The sequence below is a fragment of the Mastomys coucha genome, unplaced genomic scaffold, assembly GCF_008632895.1.
Source record: "Mastomys coucha isolate ucsf_1 unplaced genomic scaffold, UCSF_Mcou_1 pScaffold23, whole genome shotgun sequence".
Lineage (NCBI taxonomy): Eukaryota > Metazoa > Chordata > Mammalia > Rodentia > Muridae > Mastomys > Mastomys coucha.
Window position 1 is genome coordinate 57,694,389 of NW_022196906.1, and position 19,149 is coordinate 57,713,537.

Genomic DNA, 19,149 nt, shown 5'->3' on the forward strand with positions numbered 1-19,149 from the left:
GTGGGACATTTCTTGTGTAAAGGGCAGGAAAAAGAGACCGTGGACGTGGTCACAGTTGAGAATACATTGAAATAACCGGAATCACTAACATTTCACTGTGAAACCAGAAATGTTCCTCAGAGTCATTTATTGATCTTTGATTTGACCAACCATAACCTACAAATTGTTCTTGAGGTTGCAGCACTGGAGTATGTTGGTTTTTATACTGTAAATAATAAATATATTTGGGCCTCTGTGTGTGTAAGACATACACACACACACACACACACACACACACACACACACACAGAGAGAGAGAGAGAGAGAGAGAGAGAGAGAGAGAGAGAGAGAGAACTAGAACTATTATCAAATACATAATAGAAACCCTTTATATTTTAATAGAAAGTTAGGGTAGAAAATATTTGCAAAGTAACAACATGACAGGGAAATTACCCTCCCAGAACTTAAGAGAGAGGAGGCAAGGCAGTCAGCAGGGGGGGACGGCACACTCAGATCAAGTTACCTACTCAGGCCATCAGCAATGCAATGGAATGAGTTTTAAGTTTACACTTGCACTAAAAAGCACTCGGTTTTTAAAAAAATTCTTAATTTAGACATATCCTATGTTTCTCGCATAACTGCAAATTGAAAATAAGCATTTTCAATATAGCTGAAGGAAGACTTTATAGTCCGAAATGTTCTAAAATTTGTTCTTAATTACCTTGTGCACATTTTACACAATTAAACTTCCATCTAAGGATTTTGCATTTAGATTGTGTGCTGCAGTTAGGGTTCCATTTCATAGAAACTCGACAGCCACTTGGTGCACTCAGACACAGGGAAACTTAAAAAATCAAAATAGACTTAACTCGACAGAAACTTGGTGCATTCAGACACAGGAAAACTTAAAAAAAATCAAAATAGACTTAACTAGATAGCCACTTGGTGCATTCAGACACAGGGAAACTTAAAAAAAAATCAAAATAGACTTAACTACTAAATGACATAAAATTCCCTAGGTGAGTTTTCATCCCAAGACCAATTTGCTCAGGCCTAAAGATCGAGCTTACATCACCTCAAACTATGCTGGAGAAGACCCACAATAAATATTAAACACTTTAAAATCTACCCTACGATTTGACATTTCTTCCCATGTATCAATTTCATTGTCTGCTTATGGAATGGTTTCAAGACAATCCAACGGCTATAACAGCAATTTGCCAGTGTTAAAGAGCTTCAGAGGTTAAACTAACAACAAAGAACGCAGAAACACAGAGCGTCTTGAAGTAGGGTTTCAATTAAATGTGGAGGATTTAAATGTGGACCAAAAAAAAAAAAAAAAAGAGTTACAAATTAATTTAATCTTCTGCCTATAGTTTGCAGCTGCACTCCAAAGTGTCTAGGGCTTAAGAACAAAGCCTTGCAAGGCCTTGGAGTGAGGGAAGCTTCAATTTTTAATGTATAACGCCATTAGCTGCTAACTTGTGGAATCTGCGACCCCTGTGGAGGGGCATAAGTGCGAGTAACAGAGACTGATGAAATGACATATCTGTTCATGTCTAGAACCACGAGGAAAAGGGTTATTACTAACACCATCAGGCCCCACAGAAATCTGCCCTAATAACCTTTGGGACCCTCCACATCCTCAGTTCTCGCTACATCAAATATATTGAAATCAAAACCTAATTCACTTTAATTAAAGACAATTAGTTTGTTTTACTATTATTGTTTAACTCATATGATGTGATAATGCATTGGAAATTAAAGATGGGATAATAAATGTAATGAAGGTGTCACACTACACACCTACTCATCTAAGCCTGGTGAGATTAGCTTCTCACTAGCATCTCTATCTCAGGAAAGCTCAGGACCAGATCATAAGAAGCTGCACAGAGGTGTCTCCTCTGCAGGGACTATGGTACAGCCAAGTCTGTTTCTTTCCTTAGTCAATTTATACTTATCTTGACATAATGCTTTCCTACAAACTCCAAGGATTTCTTTAACACAAACAGAATTATTGCCCAATGGAGGCACCAGAAGCTTAATTAATTTGCCCAAGGTCATACTGTAAGTTGGTGGCAAAGCTTGTTAAATTATTAGAACGCTGGGCTCTACAGATGTTTTGGCAATGGCAGGGAACCCTGTCTGCAAAGGCCCCCGGGGACTTCCGGTGCACTGGGTGAACCTCAGCAAATAACTCATTATGCCTGCACGAGGAGTGCCAAGTGCCCCTGAGAGCTGGTAAATAACATTGGTTTCCTCTTTGTGTAGAAAGAGCCTAACTGGGAGGTTCCCGCCAGGCTTGCTCCTTAGCATGTGCCAGCATTTCTAAAGGAAATCCTCATCTTTGCCAGACTCCACAGATCGTCAGTAGATTTATTGTAACTTAAGGAGCCCAAACAAAGTAGCACAAAAGGATAAATCAAGCACTTCCCCACCACTCAGAAGGTCCTGCATTCTACCCCAGATTACCAGCAATCATGGAGGAAAGACAGCATTACAAATAAATGATTCCAATACAGCATTGCTGTTTTTCTAATTAGAAATGGGCTTATTACAGTGGATGCTTAAATGGGGAGAGGGCAACAGTAATTCACAAACACAATATCCTAATGTTAGTCCTTTAATTGCTTTATTTGTTTCACTGTTAGAAATGATTGCTTGCTTTGGCCCGACCATGGATGCTCAAAAGCATGATACATTGAGGTCTCAACCTGGGCAAACTGTACCTAAACTTACACTTTATTGCAGCTTAGTTCACAATCTTCACCTAATATAGGGTTATCTCCCAGTGCAGCAAGAGGATAAATCATCCTGGAATATTACTCCGGCAAAGTTTAGCTGTGAGTGCAGCATATGGGCTTTCGAGCCACTGAAGCAAAAGCCCATAAAATACACTAATTACTGGAAGTTATGGTCACTGAGTGATTGATAGTGCTCTGTGAGGCAACTTCCTCATTTTCAACTCTTCTGACGGGCTCATCCGCCACATAGCAATTACTAATTCATGACCCACCCCTCAGGCATCAGTACCTTTCTCCTAATTCTCCTGCTAGCAAACTACTGCCAGGGCTGGACAGTGTCTTTTCTTCATCCTGAAGGGCCAATGAGGATGATAAAAAGTAGATTCTAGGCTGAATACAACTGTCTTGAATATCTAAAGGTTTCTTGGGCTTCTTAACCTTGATGACCTGAAATGCAAGCCTTCTTCCTCTCCCATAATGCTATTTTACTTGTACCATTTTCTTTGTATATAAATGTATGTGCGTGCGTGTGTACACGAGAGTGCTGCACATACATTTATCTGTCTATCTGCACTACATTAAACCAAGACCTGGCTGAACAACTTTTGGACTGAATACTGTGTTTAAAGGTAATATATTAATTCCAATTAGGCCACAGTAAATATGAGGCTGCTAATTGTTAAACTTAATAAAAAAAAAAAGAAGAGAAAAAAAAAAGCCTATTTAAAAGCCCACTTTCTGGCCTTGCAGACATTCTAATTGTTCTATGTTGATTTTCATCAGTGGCTCTGCGCACGAAATGCTAATTAAAATATCTGGCATATAACGAAATCTCTAAAAGTCACTTACAAACAACTGCAAAAAGGTCTCCTTTGATGGCAGTCCGTGCATTAGAGGAGACTTGGTGTGAGATTTTGAATTAGAAAGATGTAAAGTTGAGTTAGTATGGATGAAAGCAACCACTTTACGTTTGTAATAGAAAAAGCATTGTTCTTCAAATGACTGCACAGTCCTAACTGCAGTAGCAAGGGTGGCTCCTGTCTGGAACCTTAGCCGGTGTGACAGATGACAAATGGAGTCTGCCTGCCTTTCGGGACAGTTCCCACGTATCCCCTTGTCCTTTCTTCTGTGGGGACTCCGTCCCAGAAGACTCTGGCCACAGCTATGCAGACAAGTTCATACTCCTGGCTTTATCTCAGCCTACCTGGTAATGGCCAGTATTCAAAATCTCCCTGTATCTCTAATACCTGGTGGATTTTAGCCCTGTGTACAGTGAACACTAAGCCAAGAGCTTTTTATGTTCTCTATGACACCAGAAACTCAATTAGGGCCAACAACAGGCATTAGGTGTTAGGTGTTTATGCTAAATGGGGCTGGAGACACCTTCCCATGGTTTGGTTGCTTAGCTACCATGCCAAAATGGCCATACTACATGCTCTTCAGCATTAGAGTCTGATGTCAGAGCCCACTTATCTAATAGACATCTCTACTTAGAATGACAAGTAGCTACCACTTTCATTATAATTAATTCAGGTGGATTATTTCTTATTAAAGACTTAAAAACGGAAACCCATCTCATGTGCTTAATGCTAACCACTAATAGCCTTGTAAGAATTAAAAAATGACATGCCTTTAAGGTGGGTGTAATGCTGACCTGTCCTCCGACAACAGGTAGCTTCAACCATGCCACATCTCTTAGAGGACAACTTCCATGGGCTCCCAACTATTCTCTGTAGTCATGCAGCTGAGGATACTTGAGAAAACATCAGGGCTGGCGTTTAGTCTACTGAGCTCTAGTGAATCTTCATTTCAATTCCTAGCTCAAGGTCAGGTAGTCAAAATGGGATGATACTATAAGACGCTTGGCTTGGTGTGTGCTGCTGCTCTAGCTGGACGGTGTCTGCTATATCTACCCCATTCATCAAGACTTAGCTTAACACCATTTCTTCCAGAAATCTGTAGTGTACTATGTTTCCAAGATGGACTTCACACAATCCCTAACCAGGGTGCTTTTACAGATTGGCCTTGGAGCTTTCTTATCAGGAGCTTATGTTGTTTCAGCAACACATGGCAGAATACATTTTGTCCCATTTCTGAGGTTCAGACTTAATAGTCCTGCAGCTCTTCCCAGTGTACAACACAGGTACAAGGAAGCTATCCATGAGGAGGCAGAGGAGGAGAGCACCTGTGGAGCAAGACTACCAGAAGAGCTATCCCCAGTCTCTCCTGCTCTCTACTCAGATGCCACACAAGCTGCTGACAGGGCAGTGTGGAGGCCCTATTCTTTACTACCGGAGAACAAGCTCCAGAGGCCTTTCATGCTGAAAGGGATGGCTGAACCCTGCTAGGACTCGTGACTCACAGGGTCTTGAGGAAAGAAATATTTGTTATTTTATCATTTAGAGGGGCCTATTAATCAGTAACGGATAAATGCAAGGCTCTCCCAGGCTTTGAGGGCAGCCTTCACTCTCATCAGCACAGCTTCCATCCAGGAGCACCAGGGGTGGATTCTGGTGCCAATGCAACACCGGGCAGATGACCACACTGAACTCTTACCCACACATTTCCTATTACTTCTGATATATCATTTACGAGATTAATGTTTGAATAAAATGAACTAGCCCTTGGTTTCTGGGAGAGAACAGGCACCTTGCAAAGTGCTATGAGACAGACCCACCGTGAGGGTACTGTCAAGTGCAGCTGGGACACAGCCTTGCTTAGGAGCACGGCCAGCCTGCCTTGGCCTATACATAATGTCCTGCCTACTCACTGTCCGTCTTGTAACTCATGTAACAAAAGCAGCACACCTCATCTGAGAGGCAGGAGCTGGCTGCTCTATGCAGCTTGGTACAGCCATTTAATCTTCTTGGATGGCCCTTCATTTTCTCTGGCTCTCAGCTTCCTCACAAAATGGGAGGTTTGATACTTACAAAGTAGAGCCACCTTCCAAAGGTCCCATCAGTAACTTCTCATCATTTCCCATCACTCCAGGAAGAAGCTGACGTAGGGTAAGAAGTACCCAGGGGCTTATTTAGTTATCTGTGCAGCTGAAGAGCTGTGTGCCACCCTTCTGGTTAGAATGTCATTGAGCAGAGGCATGTCAACAGTTCTAAAGAGGAAAGAGCACCAGACTACTTCATAGCTGAAAGTCTCAAGTCTGGGCTGCGTGGACACATGCCACCTCTAGAGTGGCTTTCTCAGTGGTAAGGGGCACGAGCCACCAAGTTCTGCAATCTTCCTTCTTAGTTAAAAAGCAACAACACTCCAATTTCTAAGTAAAGGATAAGGGGTGTAAAAGAACTTCCTAAATAGATGCAGCAGACATGTCAAAATCACTTTCACGTTCAGAGCTGAAGTCTATAAGACAGTCTTCAGGACTAAGAACCAGGTTTTAAAGCTGTTCCTAGGTCACTGGGTTGAGGAGGGAAAGGATTCTAGGAGCAGTGGATCTTGCCACTGGGTGTCTCTAAGTTGAGCTACAGCAGTTGCCTGAGTTGTCAGTCTTGTGGGACACAAGTCACAGAAGACTGGTTTCCTCATGTCCTTTCCATCTCTACTCAGGAGGTAATCCTATGCCACTATCTCCTCACATCATCGGAGGCCTTCTGTCTGAGAAGTCATAACTGCCAAGCACCCTTCTTCAAACCATGGCTCCACGGAGGCAGGATTTTGCAATTTTGCTCACAACAGGCACCAGTGATGGTCACAGAGCCTGAAATGCACAAAATTAACTGTATTGGATCTACACTCATACTGGTCTCTTTTATGAAGAATTTCTTCTGGGACAAGTGGCCATTTAACTCCTACTTAAATGTCCTTAGGGGTGTTTCCATTGCCAAGTGGAAACATTATTGGGATGTATCTATTAGAAAAGTATATTGATCTGGGCATAGTAGCTCACACGTGTTAGTTCCAGTGCTCAGGAGGTAGAGGCAGGTGGAACTCTATAAGTTTGGAAGCGAGCTTGGCCTACAGAGTGAATCCCAGGACACCTGGAGCTAAACAGAGAAAACTCTGTCTTGAAAAACAAACAAACAAACAAAATCAAAAACCCGAAAAAAGAAAAGTAAAGTATATTAAACAATACTATGGAACTTTTTAAGATTTTTTTTTTTTTTGATTTTTGCTTTTAGCTTTGGAAGATTTGCCTCAATGGATGTAAATCAACAGCTTGCTGCTTCTCCACCAATAATCCTTCAAACATCTGCAGTGAAGTATCAGATGCCAGGACTCTCTGATTTCTTTATTTTATTTTATTTTTTATGTCAAGACTGTTAACTCTGTGTTTTTTAAAACTCCAAATTTGGTGTGTCTGTGTTTACGGGTGAGGTGGCATGGGTGTGTACTGCTGGCAAAAAATATTTTAGTTAACCTGAAATACATCAAAAGGATAAAATGCTTATCTGGAACCTGACCTGTCCTGCTATCTGAGTCAGCTGGATCCTTCACAGACCTTGCAAAGGACTAGGTCAGTTGCTCTATTACCTGCTAAAGTCACTTCAACAGCTTTCCCCTCCACTCCAGCAAGTTATAAAAAACATTAGATCAAAAAGTCACACAGTATAAAAATATCAAGTTAGGACATAATTATAGAAAGATGAGCAGGAGTGGGGATGGGTGTCAGAAACAGTTCCGTGTTCTTTTCCTCTACAAGAGCCAAGGGAAGGGTGGGAGGTCCAAAGGATGCTGCAGAGCCACATCCTTGCAGCCTGCCTCTGCTCTGAGGTGTGTGTGCTCTCGTAAACAAGGGTGCTCGCCCACAGCCGCAAGGGCAAACCAAACTCACTGTGGAAGGAGGTTCAACCACTGCTCACATTTTTAAAAGGGAGGAAGTCAGGCAGCACCGAGTGTATGGGGTGAAGGGTTGTGGGGGAACACAGAGGCAGGAGGACTGTTGCAAGTTTGAAGAGCATGCCTTACAAAGCAAGTTCCAGGCTAGACAGAGATACATATTAAGGTCCTGTCTCAAAAAACAAAACAATAATAAATTTAAAAAGGAGAAATATCTGAAGCTGAGCCAATCATACCGAATGCCAAACTTTTCATGATCTACAAAAGGGACAGCAGCTGCTCCAGGGAACTAGAGCTACCTGTCACTTCTCAGACCAGGCTCACAGGCTCACAGAGTACAAGGGGCTAAGCCAGGAGACAAAGCCTCAGTTGGATACCTACCTGAGCCAGCTCCCTCAGTGTGGGTTTGTTTTGTGGTTTTGGCAGGAGGTGGAATCAATTCTGGGTAAGGTTCTGTAGTTTGTGCTACCTGCTAAGAGCATGGCGCACACAAGATGCTAGCTAGTCTAAAGAGCTTGTCTTTGCCTCCCCACCTCCTCTTTCCTCTCCAGTTTTGATGGCAAGACCCTATGGTGGCACAATCAAGTGCTGCCCCTGCCTCCTGCTCCCTCACGACGGGAGGAGAGGTCTGTGTTACCTGGCCCAGCAGCTTTCTTTCCTTCCTCCCCTTTCTTTCCCCCTTCAAGGGTTTCTCTGTGTAGCCCTGACTACCCCAGAACTCACTCTGTAGACTAGACTTGTGTCACACTCAGACATCTGGGATCTGAGTGCTGGGATTAAATAAAGGCACATGCCACCATGCCACTTGCAGCTTACTTCTCATTTATCTTATTTTATTTCATGTGCATTTTATTGGTGTGAGGGTGTTAGATCCCTTGGAACTGGAGTTACAGATAATTGCAAGCTGCCATATTGGTGCTGGGAATTGAACCTGGGTCTTTTAGAAGAGCAGACAGTGCTCTTATCCATTGAGCTATCTCTCCAGTCCTGCAGCTTAATTTTTAAAGTGACTTTATGTGGTTATTAATGTTAAATGTTTTGAAAATAGTCCAAACTATTATGCTCTAGTTTTGCTTCCAGAATATATTTACTCATTACCTTAACAGGTACGGCAAGGAAAGCGACTGTATTCTCAGAAATGTGTCTGACAGCTTTTTCCCTCCTTCCTTTTTCTTTTTTTGTAGCTTTGGCTGTCCTGAAACTCACTATGTAGACTAGGCTAGCCTTGAACTCACAGATATTTGACTTCTGCATCCTGAGTGCCAGGATTAAAGGCATGTGCTACCACATCTGAACTCTTGTTTTTAAAAAAAATCTATGTATTATAAAAATTCAAACTATGAGGACAAAAATATTCCCACCTACCACTTAGAAAAGAGATTAGTGTTTTTCCCTAGGAGAAAGGCTCTCAGACACACATGGCTCTCTTGTACTGCACTGTCGAAGTTAAACCCGTTCTCTGATGAACTCTGATTCGTTTTGCATGGCACACTTGCTCACCTGGTTTTCTCATTTTCCTTCCTCCCTGTCTGTTGCTCTTGTCTCTGGAACACAGTATGCCCTCATTCCTGCTTCCTCAAGTTTTTTTTACTGCACAGGTTTTAGGTCCTCACGTGCTTATTCTTAGTCCTCTCAGACCTCTGTTCTCACACATCTTGTTGAGAGTAAGGCACAGCTCTAATGTTAGCAACTCAAGATGCTGAGGCAGGAGACTAGCCTGGTCTACTTAAGGAACATCAGTCAACTTGTGCTATACAGTAAGAACAGCTCCTGTGTGGGACATGTGGACTAGGAGAGGGCTTCCTGTGAGCTCCATCTGGTCGGGCAGCTGTTGGTAAACACCCAACCTCTGGATGCATTAGACTTCCTGGCCAGACTACCCTGGAGAAAGTCCCTGCCAATCTCCTGCCTGTGGTCTTGGCCACTGGTGAGCCTCATCTTGGTTACAGGGACCAGGTTTTTATGGCCCCAGATGCCTTCTAGTCTTCCAGAGCCTCGACTCAGTCTCATGTTGGGGACAGTCACTGGTTTGCCTCATATGCTGAGCTGGGGAAATGGTCTGTGGTTAACAGTTTCACTGCTTCTCAAACAGCCTGAGGGCTGGGGGGGCCGTGCACTCTCAAAACACAAGCAAGGCCTTGGTTTAGCCCCAGCAACCAGAAGCAAAAGCAAAACCTCTGAGACAAGTCTCCAGGCCCCACTTTACTCCCAGCTACCAGGTGAGGAGCTTTGGGGTGTTCTTCTCCAGCCAGGCCACTGCCCTTGCTCTTCTTGCTGCTGATGGAGGCTTCATACTCCCACATGTGTTGTTCTTTACCAATCACTGCTCATCTGTTTTATCACATCCAAAATCTAGGGGTGGCTGTTGTGAAGGAGGACTCCTGGGAAGATCTGTCTACAGAGAAGGACTGGACGGGTAGGACTGCAGAAAGACTGGAATGCTGCAGGCCCATTGGCTGATTACTTTACCTTGGGCTAGCTCTAGCCCTCGGAACAGCCATTCTCTGCCCGCCTCTGTCTGAATTAACATCTGGCAGCTAATAGCTAGGAAGCTTTTAGAATCTATTAGCTTAGCAGAGCACGTAGTCTCAACAGCCCTAAAGCTAAGAGCATCATGACACAAGATCTTGGGCCTTTAGAAGCTTCCCTTGCCTCTCTTTGTTCCTGGGTCATGGTCACTCAAAATGGCTCCAGAATCAGCTCTAGCTTATTGCTGTTAAGATGGAAGCTACGGCTTTTGTGTTGATGCTGTTTTCCCTTCAGCTGTTGTCCTCGGTGGGTGCCTTCATTGTACTGTCAGCAGTGCTTGAGTTGAGTGGGCTAACCCTGGGGTCTAGGCATCTCTAGTGAACTGGCTAGATGTGAGCATTTCCGAAGCTGCCTCCTTTTAAGGGAAGAGCTGACAATGCCTCTGTTCCTCCCTGCGGCCTGAGCCCACACTCAGATGCAGAGACAGACTCTGAGACACCATGCACTGCGGCCAAGGTTCTTTGCCTAGGCTGCTATGGCTGAGGTGCAATTTGAATCTGGGTCTGCTGTGTTGGCAAAGAGAAATCACTTCTTCACGTGTGGGTGACAAGCGACACTCCACAAACATCTGTCAGAGGTCCCATCAAAGTTAAAAACTGGTTTTTGTTTTTAGCCACTAATTTAAAGCTGTTACACAAGTTGGAAAAACTGAGCCAAAAAGATTCCTGAGTACCCACTAGGGCGCTGGAATGGCACTGGATAATGTAAGTCTTGAGGGAATCAGATTTGAACTCTGCATAAATGACTCAGCTATGAAGCAGGAAATGCCCATGTCACAAGCCAGACCTACATAGAGATGGTCAGAAGAACAAAGTGTCACTCTCACCTGCCGAGAACAGAGCCATGAAGGATGCATGTTCAACTTATATCTTGGGCAGATAAAGGAAAAGGCACATATAACATGAGAGTGTCATAGCGCATGGACTTATTTTGTAAAGGTAATTCTAAACTTCGAGAAAGGGCTGGGGCACAACTCAGAAGTAGGACATGTTATCCATGAGAAGCCTGAAATGCCATCCCTGGCACTACAAAAAACAAAACAAAACAACCCCAAAATAAAAATCCTCACCCCCCCCAAAAAAACAAGTTGAAAAAAAAATAACTTAAGAAAAACTGTGTCAAAACAATGGAGCTCATAGACATCCTTAAGAGGTGGTGTTACTTTGATGACAATGACCTTGTGTGACTCTCTGAGTATGTTCTTCACCTATCTGGAGACATTTTTCTAAACCATGGTCCTTGCTTTCATCATTTAACACATCATTCAAAGCACTTCAATAAAGCAGTGCAAGTGCTGAAGAGGAGCCTCGCAGGACTGAATGACACACCAATTAACCAAGCATGTCGAGCCAGCCTGCTCTGCGCCTCAGACTCAGGAGACAGGAGGGAAGCTGCAAACAAAGGCAGAAAGAGCGGGGACAATGTGAAAAGAGCAAGCGCGTGCTGGAGATGGACTTGCTGTCTGACTCCTGCAGAGAAGTCTGTCGGGAGAGTACTCATTGCCAACCTCAGTAAGGATTGTGAGAGCCCTCCCGAAGGAATCCCTAAGCAGAGCCCTGTGGGCCTGGTACCTTCCCAAAGGAGGTTATTGTGTGTTTTGTTTACTTCACTTAAAACATTTTAAAGGTTTATTTATTTGAGATGGATTTATACTGTGTACTCTGGCTACGCAGCTTTACTGCATAGACTAGAACACATCTGTCTGCCTCTGCCTCTCGGTGCTGCTAAAGGTGTATTAGCATGCTTCACACCCTTTACCAGCCTTTAACACTCAGACCCGCCAAACACCCAGTGTATGTATGCATGAGTGTGTGCGTGCACGGGAACGTGTGAAGTGTGTGAGGGAGCACACTTGGGCTACCTTGAGTATATCGGAGGTCAGAGGACAACCCTGTGATCCCTGCACCCTTAAGTAGGTTCCAGAGCTTAAATTCAGGTCACCTGGCTTGCAGAGCGAGGCCTTTACTCACCGGGCCATCCCAGCAGACCCCTGTTTGTTTTTTTAGAGATGAGGTCTTGCTGTGTATCTTAGGCTGGCCTCAAAACTCAAAATCCCCCTGCCTCTACCTTTGAGTACTGGAATTACAGATGAGTTCCACCACAGCAGGTCCCTGTTCCTTTCTAACACTCATGCCCCATGCTGGGCACAGGGCTAGAGGACAGAGTGCACTGACGGTTTCCCTCTCAAAGACCATCTTTTCAACATGTGGTTGTTTATCTCCCATTTACAGATTTATGTTGTGACTCAAATGGTATAATGTGAGGAATAATTAACTAGTGAAAAATCAAGTGAGCAGACTCTCCTCTGCAAGACTAGGTAAGGACTCTATTGCTTATGAAATTAAGAAGCTGCCTCAATATGGTTTTGGCACTCCCACCCTAAAGATTATGAAAAATCCTTCAGACTCAGGGAAAACAAAGCTCTCGTCTTGGTAGGTCAAGCTAGTTTTATCCCAAAGTTTAGTCCTGAAAAGCAGCACCTGGTGAACAAGTCTGAAAAAACCACCTGGTTACTAGGCCCAGAAGCCTTGTAAAAGTGGCCAACAAGTCTTGTGGGGTGGGAGGAGCCTTCCTACTTGCCTCAGCTCAGGATCCTCAGCCTTGCTGATCTCACATCTGTCTTCTCCATTACTCTCAGCATTTCCATTCTGACTCTTGGTGTGTCTTACAGGAAGAACTCATGTCCATGTGATTTTCTTACCCACTACGCAGTGAGCTCACATCAACCCATGTGCTGAGATCTCCTTTATTTGGCTTCAGAACTGACCCACAGGAGGGGTGCCACAAACATTTTAAAGATCTGTGTGGAGAGCCATAAGCGCACAGCAGAGAAAGGGGCCGAATCCCCCAAACCATAAACTGTCCTCAACTCAGGCTGACTAGTCTCATTTCAATCTTTGTGGTACTTTGCCAACTCCAGATATTTCATACAGCTGACAACATCTGGAGGAGACCCGCTTTCTCCCAGGAGAAGAGGGCTGCTGGCCTGAGAAGAGATGGGGGCAGATAAAAGATAGCCTGCTATTAAAGGTTCTTTGCTTAAGGCACAAATGCAGCTGTCTGCAATTCTTTTTATCCGCACACTTTAGTGGCATGTAGCATTATCTTTATGAAAGAGTTCGGTGAGAGGTCTTGCTACTGGACTTGCTACATGGACTCCCCATGACAACACATTAGCAGGGAAGGGGCAGCAGGAGGAGCTACCAAGGATGAACTGTGGAAAGGAGGGTTTACAGAATGGGAGGGTCCTGGGGACCCCAGCAGACACAGAAAACTCTGTGTTTAGTTTAGTTTAGTTTAGTTTCCTATTCTGATGCCCATTTTTTCTTCACCACAGATACTCTGTGGCAATGAACTGGTCAGCTTAAAACATTGAGAAAGGTGTGCCTCCATGCCTTCATGAGACTCGTGAGGCCTTACTCTCCTGCACTGTCACCTAGCCCTCCTTAAAGGTCTACACTTCAGAGTGGGTGGAATGGCTGTGGAAGGAATCTCCCTTGAGTCCCTTCTCCTGGTGGCAAGCTCACTTCAAGACTGATTCCACTCAAATGCCAACCCTCCATCAGCCCCCTGAGCTCCAGGAGTCCTTTATCTACACCTTTACTGAGGCCTGTCACTTCAGGGTTCTAGTCTTTCCTTACTAGAGGCAGGATCTTCCTAGTTATGCAGCCAGTGCTCTGCAGAGCCTACCCATGGCATTTATACCAGGAAAATGGATGAATGAATGAATGAATGAGTAAATGAATGAATGAAGGCTTCCTTGAAGTGCACACTGAGAGCTGTTTTAACAATGAGAGCAGAGGCAAAGCTCCTTCAAAATACTGATTGTGGTTCAGGAAGTAATTTGTCCCTCAGATTTTAAAATGCCACAGCAACACACACTTCTGTCTATTGTGTGCTTGTGTGCACATGAAGCAGTATGTGCGGAGGCAGAGGTCAGCCTTGGGTAGCACCTTCTAAGAGGTTTTAAACACAGGATTTCTCACTCGGAGCTTGAGCATAACGGTTGGGTAGGGCAGCTGGCCAGTGTACCCCAGGTTACTTGTCTCTGCCTCCTCAGTGCTGGGGTCACCAGCATGCTCTGCCAGCTACATTTCTGTGTGGGTGCTGGGGACTGAACACAGGTCCATGTGCCTGTGTGCAAAGTGCTTTACTGACTGAGCTATCTCCCCAGCCCTGACTTATTTGTTTATTTTTTTGTTTTTTGTTTTTAATGTAGCTCAGGCTGGCCTTCACTGATCCTCCTGTCTCAGTCTTGAAGGCTGGAGCTACAGGTGTCTCTGTAGTGGTTTTGAATAGTACTTATCACACTTATACCAACTATATTCTGGTAAAAAGAAAAAGGAACCTTAACCTTTGAGTTCTTCTTTGACCTAAGTTCCCAGGCCCTTTGGATGGCATTTTCGTCACACTGACTGAACTAAGGAGCTTGGGGTTTTCCTGCAGTCTGCACTTACAAAACAATACAGTGTCTCATCTATAAACCCAAAACTCCCATTCCCCTTTATCATTAATTTCTTTAAATAAATTTGGTACAAAACGTATGCCAGGGGCTGTAATCTATTCTCTAGTGACTTTTCCTCCATTACTTAAATTGGTCACATGTCACTTGCTTGTCTGATGGGTCAGAAGCCCTACAAGGCCAGTGACTGCCACCGCACATTCTCAGATGGCCCTTAATTAAGTGCCCTGTCCTCTTGACCACCGTAAGCAGACATCACCTTACGGCCTGCCTCATGACTCACTCCTTCTCACCCACTTATGAACACAGAGCCCTTCCAGGCCCTCATCCAGTACAGGCTTCTGCTCTGCACTGTATCATGTGTCTCCTGACACCCACTCATCCCACACTCAAACTTGACTTTTCTCACAGAGTTCTCTCTGCCCTACTCTCAGGATTGCAAATGCCGAGTCTGTTTTCTTCAGTGTCCCAGAGACTATTTACTAGTTTGCCTCCAGGACAAATGAACACGCTGGCAATCCTCCTCCCTGAGATGTAGCACTCTTCATTAGGATTCACATTGCTGGTGCCTAGAAAGTTACTGATAGATATGTGTTTCAATACATTACATTTATTGGGCATCTACCAATATTTCTACCTATTTCAATGGATCCTCTTGTTTCTACGCCTGTACTTCTACAGACATGCTCCATGGAGCATTGTGACTCGATTAAAAACTGAAGTCAGATCACTTGCTCCCAGGGTAATATCTGAAGCCTTGAGCCTGGCCATTGTAACCTAGTTCCTGGCTATCTCTTTGATTTAATTTTTTCCAGCCTGTTCCTTGATAATTCGACTTTAATCAAGTACAGTATCAAGAAGGAGGAACAACCAATTGATACAACTCACTACCTTCTTGACACTAGCCTGGTCACGCTTTCTTAATAGTATTTTTTAATTTTTTTTTTGGTTTTTCAAGACAGGGTTTCTCTGTGTAGCCCTGGCTGTCCTGGAACTCACTCTGTAGACCAGGCTGGCCTCTAACTCAGAAATCTGCCTGCCTCTGCCTCCCAAGTGCTGGGATTAAAGGCATGTGCCACCACTGCCAGGCATATTTTTTTTTTTTTAAAGGATAATATCATGCAGCCCAGGCCTGCTCCCAACTTACTATGCATCTGAAGATGCTCTTGAACTTCTGATCCTCCTGCCTCCATCTCTGCATGTTGGGATCACAGTTGTATGCCACATTGGCAAGTAAACCAGGCCTTCATGCATGCTATGCAATTACTGTATCCCCAGCCCTCTTAACAATGCTGCTATGCTTCCACAGGTGAGGGTGTATCTCTGTCTCAGGCACACAGCTCTCCTGCAGCTGCTGGAAGTTAAAAGCAGCAGAGCTGTAGAGTGTCAGTCTGCGGAAGGGCTCAGACAGACCTCACTACTGCACAGAGAAGAACATTAGGTGCTGAGCCTAAGGGGGACTGGAGGCTGGCCCAGGATCACCTAGGAAACTAGTACCAATGCTAGCACTACAACCTGGGTCTTCTGATCCCAGCATTGGGTTCTGAACCACATGAGCCCTCAACTGTTCTGCACTGTACCCATCATTTATACAACATAACCAATGGCACTGACTTAGAACACCAAAGGGAAACTCCATACTAGCAAAACTGCAATCCCACAGGGCAGAGTTAGTTCATCCTGAAACAGGCTAATGGTAGGACAAGCCCTTCGGATCCTGCTGAGTGCTGGGTCCTGAGCTCCACCCGCCAACTGCAGCCTCTTAGCTGCAGTGCATGCAGTACAGCTCCTCTTAGATTACCTTCCAGGGAAAGGCCGAAGAATATGGTTTAATAAACATTGAGCATTTGATTTTGGCATCCTTCCTGCTGTGCAGGTGAGCTGGGTCTGAAGATATTTCCTTCCAAATACAATGGCATTCATGCGTTACAAAGATCATAGAAAATGTATTTGACCAAACAAAAGTGATAGAAACTTGATCTGTGGTGTTATTTAAACATGTTCCTATTTTTTAAAAAGGTTTCTTTGATGGGAACTCATGGAACTGAGAAGCTGTTCTTCAAGCTCCAGTGAGTGCTCAGGTTGTCTAGGAGTGCAGCTCCTGTGAGCAAGGTGTCTTTCTAATGCAAGTTGTATGCCTATTTCTTAGCATGGAGTTCTAATGGGACTGCACCTGCCTCACTGAGGACAAAAAGTCCATTCCAAATACAGCAATAGAGAGTAAAGATATACAAGTATACCACATACACGTGCCCCCACCACTCCACCGCCACCCACATGCACATGCCATTTATTAGAATGAAGTAGGTTTTTTTTTCTTTAAAAGAGAAAGAGACATATAGCATGTATACAACATATATATCCATATGACTACAGCTGAACTTTTAAAACAATCCCCTATGGATATCACACATGCACATTCCAAGGCTGCCATCACCCTGTGTTGTCATGGAATCCTCTTTCAGAGAACTGGGCTCCAGACCACGCAGAAGGCCCACCTAGTGAACAGTTTCCACATGCACACTCTCAGGGACTTAGATTGAACTGGCCCGGGGTGGGGCTGGCAAACCTGTGTTTTTAACAAGCACTTCAGGTATGTCTTACACAGGTGGTGTATGAGAAGAAGTGCTCTAGAATAATGCAGACTCAGTTCAAAAGCCACATGGGATAGCAACATGGAGTCTGCAGATGTGTGCAGGGACACTGAAGTCTGCCTTACTCTTTCAGAGGTTCCATTCTTCCCAATAGAGTATATCAGTAAGGGCTTATCAATGACCACAAATAGCAACATACCTCCATGAAAGAGATTCCTAAGCTCCACACGTCAGAATGGATTCCATACTGCTCTCCTGAAATTCTTTCTGGCTGTAAGAAAGCAGGAGGGAGCTTGTGAGCTGCTCGAAGTTACCCAAGGCAGTGCACACTGAATGTGAGCTCAGCTAACATGGGAATCACCAACATTTGCATGGTATTTACACACTGCAAAAGAAGTTTACATATATTTTCTAGAAGTAACAGAGAATCCTGCACACAGTCACAGAAGAAGACCACTGTCACTAATGTTGTAAATGAAGGCTCCAGATAGTGAGTTAATGTGGGCAGAAACTAAGGCAGCAAATGAGTTAAGACCTGATCCTTACAATTGGATGATTTTCATTGGGAATAGACAAATTATGTAAGGCTGTATACAACTTAATTGAATTTAGGCAGAAGGGTCTTGAAAACTATGGCTAAGTTTCATTTTTAGCTTTTCTCTAGAAATCGGACTTTACAGTACGGTGAAGCTCCTGGGCTGGTCAAGGAACAGCCAGAGTTCACCTCCCTAGAGCCACCTCCTGTTACTCTTTCATTCCATACAGCTGGGTTTCTTCTGACAGGAATCAAGGTGTCACATATGACTCTGGGACCTCCCTTTGGGTTGTGTGGCAGGTCCAGAAAGCTCTGGCATGCACACTCTGCTCACCAGGAATAGTTGTTTATGGGGTACCCCCTGGTCAGTCCTTCAGGTTACTTACAGAAATGTTTGCACAGGTGAACAACTGACTTGAAAAAAATGGAAGCCCCACAAAAGAGCAATAGTAGCTCAAGGCTACAGCACTGATCATGGTAGGGCTGAGATCCTGACCCATAGCCCATTATACAATCCTAGTCAGGATAGAGATATTCATGTGGAACTGGCCAGCCAGTTATGGGAACAACAGCATGGATGCCACTGTTGTCAACAACAGTGCTAGCCAGGCTAGTCACACTTGTGAGCTCCAAGTTCAGTGAGACTCTATTTTAATAAAAATCAGGTGTAGACAACTAAGTTTGATCTTTGGCGCACGCGCACACACACACACACACACACACACACACATTATATAACAAAAAAGGGAACTTATGGTGTTGCCCATTCTAAAACCCTCCAGACTTGTTAAAGAAACAATCAAATGTCTTCCCACTTCTCCTCCTCTCTCTGATTTTTTTTTCTACTGAATGGCATTTCTCAGGCTGCAGTATTTCTCCAGAATACAGAAGTAGAACTCAGACAAAATGTCTGGATGGGCTGGATGATAAGACTATATACATTTGCCTCATCTGCCCACTGTGCTACTGAAACAAGTATAAACCAAGAACTGAAACCAGACAGAAAACTGAATTAAAAGAGGAGAATTATCAAGAGTGAAGACACTCGAGATGCCAGGTGGCAGTGAGAGACCTCCGTAAGCACAAGGTCTGGCATAGCCTCTAGAAGAGAAATTAGTCTTGAAGCACACAGCAAAAACAAGATGACTGGTGGAGGGCAAGCAAATGTGTGCAGCAAGCTCTGGGGCCCATTCTACAACACACAAGGTACACACACCCAGGCCCCTGTGATGGACCTAGCATGACATGAGCCTCTGAACCTCTCGAGTGTCTGGAGTCAGAATACATCTGCAGTGGTAGTGACGTGCCTGGTCTTTTCCCTCAACTCCAGCATGGAAGAAGACAAAGTTACTGCCGGGACTGCTGACAGAAGAGCTATGGTCAAGAGGCCAGCTGGAGTTACTTCCTCACCCGACAGCTGTCCACAGTGTAGAAAGCCGTGAGAAGGAGAGCCCAGCTCTTCTCTAAGGTGCCTGTGTGTGCATAAGTGAAGAGCACACAGAACTTGTCAAAAAA

At 44.3% G+C, this 19,149-nt stretch overlaps 1 protein-coding gene across 8 annotated transcripts in view; it reads right to left on the minus strand.

Annotated features, from left to right (window-relative positions):
• Positions 1-19,149, minus strand: part of Map2k5 (mitogen-activated protein kinase kinase 5) — a 215,282-nt gene that overhangs the window by 80,444 nt on the left and 115,689 nt on the right. For all 8 annotated transcript variants that reach the window (XM_031343241.1, XM_031343240.1, XM_031343239.1 and 5 more), the window contains one exon: positions 17,299-17,370. In XM_031343241.1, the coding sequence (XP_031199101.1) occupies positions 17,299-17,370 (72 nt within the window). The remainder of the gene's footprint in view (positions 1-17,298; positions 17,371-19,149) is intronic.